A 10,203-nucleotide genomic window follows, 5' to 3' on the forward strand; every position below is an offset into this window, starting at 1 on the left:
CATCTGGTAAGTGCTTCCGTAGCCTGATGGCATAAACTTCATTTGAACTAATATGACCTCAATAAATGTTTTATTTACACGAGACCCCCTGCGATCGACACATTAAAGGGGTCATATAATGCTACATGCACTTTTACAAGCTGTTTGAACTGAAATGTTCAAATGTGTTAGCAGTGTGTGTACACAACCACCCTATAATGATAAAAATCCACCCAGTGTTCACCATGAATGCGGCTTAAGTAAACAGTCCCTGGAAGAGAGGGGCGGGGTCAGCACAGCACATTAACATATAAAGGAGAATGACACAATACGGCTTGCTCTTACAAGAGCTGTTTTTGACAGGGTAATAAAGGTGTTTTTATACTACCAATGAAAATTTTTAACCAAACTATGTAACAGACTTTTCATTAAGACCCTAAAGAATAATATTAACTTGTGGAAAATGGGCATTATATAACCCCTTTAAACACAGCCTCGGTGGAAGTTCTGCAGCTAGTCAGTTCTTGCGTTTTGTAAACACACCCACCTTTGGGACAGACCAATCAAGCGCTGCAGCTGGGGGTAAAGTTATTGGGTGAGGCATTTCTTCTGCCATCAGAGTCCTGTTTTCTCTTCCTCCACCAGCACCCCCATTCTGTTCATGTGTGAAATGAGCAAGGGTCTTATCTCTTAGAAACACACCACTGAGCCAGAGGAGACACAAGCGAGAGACAGACAGTACGGGAGGGGTGAGGGCAGAGAGCGAGGCAGAGGGAGCATTTGAGAGTGTAGTTGCCCACGTGGGCTGCACACTAATAGGCCGCGTTTGGTATGCCACAGGCCACACATTTATTTCCAACAGCGGGCAGCGCTAATCCAGCCGACTATGAGCTCCATATTGCAGACGCGAGCTGAACATGCTGAAACATTCGAGTGAAGTCCCGAGACACCTCTTTTTTTCACCCCAGCGCTGTTTTGTGATCATTTTCGTCCACGAGGTGGTAATTTTGATAGTTCAAGGGCTGGAGCTAATCGAAGAGGGCATTCTTTTGTGCTTTCAGACCGAAATACATTCAATGGCAGAGTCCGCTGAGTGAGACGCAGAGAACTAGAAGAGGGAAAAGCAATAAGGCATCTGTGTGAAAAAGAAAATCGAGTGAACTGTAAGGGTCTCTTAGTGGGACATGCTTTTATTACCACAAATCTTTTCCGCTTCAGCCTCTGCTGTCCAAAGATGTCTGTCTACAATGTCTGGGTTGAGAAAATTGCTTCCTTTTTCATGACAAATTTGATTGCTTCTCAATAAATGGCTATCAGAGGTGTTGCTACAGAAACAAAAACATACAAACCCGGGCTGACTTTTGGGACTAAAAGCTTAAACGTTGAAGAAAAAAAAAAAAACTGAAAGTACAACTGTAGTGCTGTAGTACTATTAGCAGTAATAAAGTGGCAAAATACAAGGTCAGACTTTATTTTGCAAGTGAGTTTGTTTTTTGCAAAAGCCTAGAAACCAAAGCCAATTATATTGTGCTTCAGAAGTAGCTAAATGTCAACATATCCCTTGTCCAAGATGAAAAATTTGCCTGAAAATTAAAAAAAGAAAGAGAAATATCTGTTGCAAAAGCTAAAAATAATGCCCAGCTTTTATTTGAAGAACACATAGTATTAGAAACATTGAAATGTGATATTTAAGACTGTTTTTCAGACGTATTTACTCCAGCAGAGAGCCAAGGCTCTATTAACTCTATACAATGTATTTTTAGATATCTCATTTTGAATTTTCTAGATACCAATTATCTTTTCCTGCGCAGGTATTCTTAATGCAGGTGTTAGCTCTCAGCCAGCAGACGTCAGTGTATAACTTGTTTCTGCGTGGGAGATGCCAAGTTATACTACTATCGTCATTATGCGTTAACATGGCATCAGGGCAGAACACCCACACTGGTTAGGAAGTGAATATGGAAACAGAAAAAAAACAACAAAAAAACATCTACAGATGGCCCATGAAATGAGAGCGTACCATTATTACCAGACCAACGTCTCTATTTCTGGAGAAACAAAGGAGGAACTTTTCAAGGGGTCTTTCGACTCAGATGCAGTCAGGTGTTGTAATGCCTAAAACACATCAAGCATATGACTCTTTAAGAAATCTTTCAAAGGAATTTACTTAATTGCCACATGTACATATCAAGTTTATAAAAAAAACAGTGATTCATTCAGTTTGGCATAATTATGTTGATATGCTGTTGAATCTGAAGTCCTTCAAATAAATTCAGTCAATAGAGGTAGCATCAGTGATTCACTAATGTCACATATTCTGAATGAATTGATACCACGCTTTTGCTTACTTTATAAAGTGAGTCATATTGTTAAACTGAAAGGCTTCAATGAGAGTTATTTTGGACAAGGTAGGAAGTCTGATAGCCTTGATAATGGAGTCTGTCATCAATGAGCTACTATAAAACAATGTGAAACGTGTTTGCTCACTAAATGAAGATGTGCTGCCATCGGGTGGTCAACACCAATATTACAGTTTACTATGATAGTGTTGACTCTAGGGATTCAGATAGAATTTCAGCATATTATTTACACACAAACACACAGCAAGAACATATTTTCTGTATTCAGGTGAGAAATAATGGCAGCTAGAAAACTGCTTTATCAGTCCATGGATTCATGTTTATAATATGCACTCTATGTAACTAATGAGTTTTTATTCAATTTGATAAAGTTTTCACAAATGCAGAAAGTAGCCTACATTTTTTTGTTTTATAACAAAAGTATATTGCACTTAAATGAAGATTTAGCGATTAGGCTAATCTACATATCATATGCTATGACTACAGTTTGTGTGTGTGTGTGTGTGTGTGTGTGCACCTGGTATTCATCACGTCCTGGGGACCAAATGTCCCCACAAGGATAGTAATACCAGTAAATCTTAATCTTGTGGGGACATTTTTTGGTCCCCATGAGGAAACAAGCTTATAAATCATACAGCATAAAGTTTTTTGAAAATCTAAAAATGCAGCATGTTTCCTGTGAGGGCTAAGTTTAGGTGTAGGGTTGGTGTAGGGCAATAGCACATACAGATTGTACAGTATAAAAACCATTACGCCTATGGGATGTCCCCATAAAACATGGAAACCCAACATGTGTGTGTGTGTGTGTGTGTGTGTGTGTGTGTGTGTGTTTTCAAAGTATCAACAACTAAAAATCGACCACTAATAAAAAATATTGTCAGTACGCTATTAGAAAAAAACTGTACGGTGTCAAATACGTGTTTTTGATTTTATTTAAGCACTTTGTTGGGAAAATAGAATATTTCCCATCCAACCAGTCAATCCTATTCAAGAAATTTCGCATAAAACGTGTGTTTTTCACGGTTGTGGCAACCATAGTTCGAGGCTACGTCATTTTGAAGCGCCAACGAACACACACGAAGACAATCGCGACACAAGAAGCTTGTTTTTGAGCACTCCTCATGTAAAATGTGCGAAACATCTTCCTCGTTGGGTCTCCAGGAGCGCATGCAGCGTTTGCAGGAGCTCACAGATTTCACAGAGAGTTGTCAAGCAGAACTAAAGGGTTTGTTTGAAGAGCTGGGATGGAGTCAGGAATTAGATTCACATGCAGTTCAGGTAGAAACACTAGCCAAACACATACAACTATAACGAGAATGGCTTATTTAGCAGTGAATGAATGAGTGTAGAACTGTCAGTTCATAATGAACTAATATGAAGTCTTTGAGAGTTTTTGTTTTGTATTTTTTATTGTTTGTTTCGTTTACCACTTTATTGTATTAATAATTGTACACTGATCAGATCACTGAATGAGGGGATTGCTAGAATGTACCATTTAATTTCATTTTCTTAATTTTTATAAAAATATTCACTTACCACACATAAAATCACCTGTCTTTAAATCTAAATACTTCATATAAATTAAAAGGTATACCCTAAATCCCTAAGATATTTAACAGCTGCCTTCTCCTTTGCTTTGAAAGTTGAAAGACCCTATCCCTGTATTATCTTCTGATTTGACAGATGGAGGTGTGTCCATATGATCCAAAGCACACAGTCCCGTGGGACAGGATGGAGAAACACAAAGCATCCTGTCAGCTCAGTAAGATGGGATACTCAAAAGAGGAACAGGTAAGGAACCACATAAATGCCAGTAACAGGAAAAGATCTTGTGATATATTTAAAATGAGATTTCAATTTTTTTGTTTCCAGACTGAAATGTTTGATCCTTCCGTGTACTATGAGAAAGCTAACATTCCTTCAATAACCATGGGTGAGTTTCTTTTTGACTTGGTGTAACACCTTTCCTACAATTCAGTCTCTTGCAATAAGGTTTCTGTGGCCCTAATTTTGAAACTTGGTGCAGTTGTGTGACAGTAACTTATATCACTTACAGACAAAGATGCATTTCATCAAGTGATTCTGCAGACCCGGGAAAATGCCCCTCATATGAAATCTACAGGACTTCACAAACCAAGTACGTTTTAAGATTGCCACTCTAGTCAGCATTTATCAGGATAACAAGCAATATGGCACATTTAAAATGGTGTGTGTCAGAATGTGTGTATCAATGATATCCATGTCTTGATTAAATTTTTCCAAATGTTTTCAACAATTATATGTGCAACCCCCCCCCCCCCCAGTAATAGGGGTTGGTATTAAAGGAAGTCTGGTCTAGGCAAATTTCCGCACATATCCTTTTAAAGGCTTGGTCCTTAATATTGTTTGTTAAAAGATTTAATCTCGCACATTAGTTGCACACATTCATAATTGACGATAAAAAAAAATATCCTAAGAAAAAACTTCAGAAACCTCATGGTCAATTTGTCCCATTACGTGTTGGGAGTTGTCTTTCTCTCTCACAAGTTTTGCACTGCATTTACTTTTTGCTGACTGGTTAATTTTATATTTTATTTGGAAACACATTTTTGAAATAAAACACTTTGATAATGAATTTTTAGTTCAAATATGTTTGTTTTTTTGTTTAAGTCTAGGTATTTTTAACAACAATTGTGGTTTTGTGTAAAATTTGTTTTTATTTTTTTAGGTGGCGCATCTACAGATCTCCCTGACATACCTCAGAATCATAAGCGGACATTATGTGACCTCACTGTGGCAGACCGAATGGCCATCTATGATCATGTGATACAACAAGCCAGTCAGCAGAGTGCAAAGAGAGAATCCAACGAGGATCTTTATGTAGATCTTGTTGCAAAGCTTAAAAAAGGTACTTGAATTACACCCACAGACAACACGTTAGCCCTGCTCATTGATCATGGAACTGAGCCCTGAGGCAGAGCTGCACCATGGGGCCCACTGAGCCCTGAGGCAGAGCTGCACCATGGGGCCCACTGAGCCCTGAGGTGGAGCTGCATTCAAAGGCCCAACTGCAGCTAATTCACATAAGACCTAAGTTGCACTAAAATTGGAAAATCTTATGAATGCCTCCACTTTCAAGGGGTTCGGTGTCGATTCAATCCATTTTCTGATTTTTTTTTTTTTTTTACCTCACAAATAATGGCCAAATACTGAGTACCAATTAATTGATAGTACTTGATTCAGGGATGTGATTTTTCCATATAAATACGGATTTCCGTATTGTCTGACCTTGCGCAAATGACCTTAAGCTGTTACCTAAATAAACTGCTAAAAGATTTTCTAAACCATCATAGACCAACATTAGTCATTAGAAACGTTTATAAATCTGTTGTTGTTTACAAAGAAGTTTCAGTGTCTCACAATCCTTCAGAAATCATAAAAAGTGAGTGAAGACATTTAAAATGATTTCTATTTAATAAATGCATTAATTTAATTAATATATTTGATAAATGCAAATAAATGCTGTTCATTAAACTTTATATTTATCAAAAACTCCTGAAAAATAAAGTTTATCACCATTTCCACACAAAATATGAAGCAGCAAAATTTTTTCAACATTGATAATAATCAAAAATGTTTCTTGAGTCAAATAAATTGTAGTAATTTTCTAAAAGATCACGTGACACTGAAAACTGGAGTAATGAAGAAACTTCTGCTTTGCATTATAGGAATAACATTTTATAATATTAAAAGTTTACTTTTTTTTTTTTTTCTCCACAATATTGCTATACAATTCAATATTGCTGTTTTTTAAACTTTGTTGATCAAATAAATTAAGCCTTGATGAGCAGAAGATATTTATTTCAAAATCATTTATAATTGTAATGTTTCCAAACTTTTGGCTGGTACTTTAATGATAATTACAATTCTATATACATTACTATATTATAGTACTTTATTATAATGTATTATATTATATTAACATGATTATTAAATGCTGATTTTTTTTTTTTACAGGACAATCGTATGTATTACGTGTATTATAAGATATCTTTTAATGTGCTAAAATCTAAATTTGTAATATTAAGTGCTGGGGGCGTGGTTAGATTTTCCTTCTTTTTTGTCTCTAGCTGATCACATGCCTGCTGATGGCAATAAGTAAAGAATGATATTTTGTTTGAAATACATTTTATAGAAGGTGAACAGAGTGGGCCAAAGTCTCATCTGGAGGTCTTGGCTGAGATGAGGGACTACAGGAGGCGCAGACAGTCTTACAGAGCGAAAAATGTTCACATCACCAAGAAGTCTTACACTGAGGTATGTGATTTGTGGTAATCTTATCTACTTACTAAAAAAACACTGTCACTATTATGTCTGGTCTTTCTCTTGGTTGCCTGTGATTTGGATTTAAATTGTCTCCATCCTTGGATGGTTTGAGAGCCATAAAGAATATGCTGCATAATTTTATGCATTTTCTTATCTTTTCCAGGTAATTCGGGAGGTGATTGACATCCACTCTGGAGAACTAGGCAGGATTTGGCAGGAAGTGAAGGATGAGGAGTTCAAAGCATCACAGCAGTCATCTCACAGGTCACATGTCTGATTTCAGTGTAGTGAACCTTTTTCCTCCCTGACAGAAACGGCACAGAATGACTGATATTGACCGGGCTTAAATTTCTCCGGCACCGTACCGGATCTCTGGCGTGCAGCATTTGGCTGGGGGGAAAAAAATCCTGCATTTAAAAAAAACAAAACTTGTTTAAGATCACTTTGGAGTCCATGAGTTCGCTTACCAATGGTATGAGAGGAGCACAGCTTTCACTCTCAACCAAACTAACATTACTAGCCAATCAGAATTTTTTTGCTCTTATAAACACACAATAGTATCCAGTAGCAGAGTCGCAGCCCTGGTGAATAGAGAAGCACGACAAAAAGCTGCGAGGCACAATGGTCAAAGATGTCCATCTAGCGCATATTTACATAGCTTTGTAAACAGCTCAGAGTAATCATGTCATCTCCATAAGAACGATATGATTGCCAGAACAAATTTACCGGGATTTTTTGAAAAAGTCCTGTTCACATATGATCTATTAATGGTAACTTACCGGTAATTTACCAGTAAAGACTGCTGCTTATGTGTGAAAGGGGCTAAACTCTTCCTCTGCATATGCTGTGAATTTGAATTGTTAACGTTTATCTGGGAAAACAATGTGCATTATCTCACTAGATTTGTAACGTAAATCGTTTATAAACCTTTGACAACACCGGAGAATACATCAACCTATGTCTAAACATGTCATGTACATCGCGATTTCAAAATAAAAGTTTCTGCATGTGGCAGCCACATGAAAATGTAATGAATTTAAGCATCGTTTAATAACGCTGTATAGTGAAACGTCACCAGGCCGTTGGCGCCCTCTGCAGGTATTTGTTATAATACACAATGTACTTAATTGGTTATGTTCATATTATGCATAGGCATATTACATGCATTTTAACAGTGTTGTTCAATAAAACCATGTAATTACTTGGTTTTGATATTTTTATTTAAGCCACTTATTATTGCCTCATTAGTTTATATATATATATATATATGTCATACTAAAGGTCGGTGTTCACTTAATTTTTCAATTGTCAAAATAATCATTAGTTACAGCCCTAGATTAGTTAAAATATTTCTAAATACAACTGCATTGTTTTACATTTTTTAATTGAAAGACAAATATTTTTTCATTGAAAATTTCTTAAAAATAGCATTAAAATATTGTCTCTTTCTAGTGAACCAAGTATCTGTATTTTGTCTCATCCCGTGAACTAAGTGTATTGTCACACCCCTAGTGTTGATAAGTGGTGATATAGCTCATAATTTTCCAAGCTTTCATTCTTCAGGTCAAGCATATATTAATGAAAAAAAGAAATCAGTTTGAAAAAGGAAAGCAATAACTTTGCCATAGTATCCTTTCAAATGTTAAAGTTGCCACAGTCATTGCTGCCCCATCCCCAACCCCCGCCCAAAGAAGAAAGTTCAGGCTCAGGATTTTTTATTGCTTTAACCAGTGTATTGATTTTATGTTGGTTTTTGGTTGCAGAGGGGCACCTGAGAGAGGCCGCTCTGCATCCGTCGAGTCACGTGAGTCTCGTGTCAGCTCCCGAGACGAGCATGGGCACAAACAGCACCGAAAACACAGTCGTAGTCGCAAGTGTAGTCGGGAGAGGAAAATCAAAAGTAGGAGGTAAGGCTATGAAACACTCATTATAAATAAGTTAATACTGATATTTATTATTTGATGAGATAGTTAGTTGGCCCATTTCCAAGTATAAATTAAGACTGTTTAAAAGGTGTTTCATATCATTGCCTGTTCACACTAACACTGACCTAAACAACTTGAAAGTTAAATAAAATATTTTACATATTTGAACTCATCAGAAATTAATTTAATGAGTCCACCATCTTTTAAAATCGCATGTTTTTTTCCATAGTTTTATGAACTGTTATTAATTGATAATGTCTTATTTTACACTCATATTTCTCACTTCACCTACTTTACTGCCAGAATACTAATGATACCTTGTTTTATTATTTTATGACCGTTTGTGATAGACTGACTGTTATTCTCTCCTTTTGTTTTGTCCTCAGAGATTCACAGTCTCCAGATGTGGAAAGACATCATAAGAAAAAGAAGAAGAAAAATAAGTCTTGAAGTTGAAGTCTTGAAGCCTAATTTAGCAGATCAGGAATTAATGCGTTTAGTTTCAGTGTTTTCTCCTGTTTATTTTTGTGTTTTTTTTTTTTATGGTATGCTACATTAAAATTGCTATAATAAAATATTACAAATACTTGTTTTATGTTCTTGAATTGCATTACTTATAGCATTATTCCATGCCATCATATATTTTCATGTACATTGCTGTTCAAAAGTTTGTGACTGGTGAATGTTATTTGAATATATTTTGTAATTTATTCTTGTGATGGCAAAGCTGCATTTTCATCAGCCATTTCTTCAGTTGAAAACCAGTTGCACTGCTTAATATTTTTGTGCTAACCATGACAGGTTTTTTTTTTTTCCTTTGATTAATAGAAAACTCAAAAGAACAATTGAATTGTTATATAAATCTTTAGTGACATTGTAAGTGTCTTTCAATTTAATGCATCCTTGCTAAGTAGACGTATCCATTATATTATTGGTAGCCGGTATGTCATATGCTAATTCAAGGTGAGTGATGTATTTATATAATTAGGTAGAACTCTACATGTTTACTAAGTTTTAACCTGATTTTTATTCAACATCTAGCTTTTCATTGGATATGTCCACCCCTACTTTCTGTTGCTAAGAGAGAGAAGAACCACCTAAAATGGATTTTAAGAAATCTTTTACATCAATGGTAGATTTTCTAAGGAGGTCGAAAGGTCATTAACTATAACATCATATATAACAAAGCTTGCAATTCAGGTAGCCTTTATTAATTGTAGTAGTGAACCATGTATACTACAGAAAAATGAATATAAGGAATTATGATTAAATATTTTGCAATAAAAATATTGTTTTGAGTAAAGCACAGTGACTTGTATCTGATAGAAATATTATTTTTACAGTGCCTTTATTTGTCATTACTCTCAGTCCAGTGGAGGAGTGTGTTTGTTTGGTAAAGATTCAGGTATTTCTCACCCAGTTGAGGAGAGGTGGGAGCCTGGGAGATTCTGGTGAGGGACCGGGAGGTCTGTTCATCTGTTTCAGCACAGGGGGACCAGCATCGCATGCAAAGAGGGAGAATGCTTTGAGGACCACTGCAGCCCCTCACTGAAGCAGTGCTGCCTGCGTTCTCACAGACCCCCTGATTGAGCTGATCCAAAGTCTCAGAGCTGTGTGTCTGAACAGCGCCTGGA

The 10,203-nt window shown here is 36.3% G+C and overlaps 1 protein-coding gene across 3 annotated transcripts; it reads left to right on the plus strand.

The window, feature by feature from the left end:
• Positions 1-788: 788 nt before the first annotated feature.
• snrnp48 (small nuclear ribonucleoprotein 48 (U11/U12)) lies at positions 789-9,869 on the plus strand. Of its 3 annotated transcripts, none has more exons than XM_079430390.1 (9): positions 789-1,142; positions 4,023-4,130; positions 4,212-4,272; positions 4,396-4,476; positions 5,047-5,226; positions 6,514-6,635; positions 6,808-6,908; positions 8,408-8,551; positions 8,956-9,868. In XM_079430390.1, the coding sequence occupies exons 2-9, from the start codon at positions 4,023-4,025 to the stop codon at positions 9,017-9,019; spliced, it is 861 nt and encodes a 286-aa protein (XP_079286516.1). In that variant the 5' UTR covers positions 789-1,142; the 3' UTR covers positions 9,020-9,868. The 3 variants fall into 3 exon arrangements, with proteins under 3 accessions (XP_079286516.1, XP_079286515.1, XP_079286514.1); XM_079430389.1 differs by lacking the exon at positions 789-1,142 and adding an exon at positions 3,412-3,564; XM_079430388.1 differs by lacking the exon at positions 789-1,142 and adding an exon at positions 3,418-3,617 and having other exon boundaries at positions 8,956-9,869.
• The last annotated feature ends 334 nt before the right edge of the window (positions 9,870-10,203 follow it).

Source organism: Barbus barbus, assembly GCF_936440315.1.
Source record: "Barbus barbus genome assembly, chromosome: 12".
NCBI classification, from domain to species: domain Eukaryota; kingdom Metazoa; phylum Chordata; class Actinopteri; order Cypriniformes; family Cyprinidae; genus Barbus; species Barbus barbus.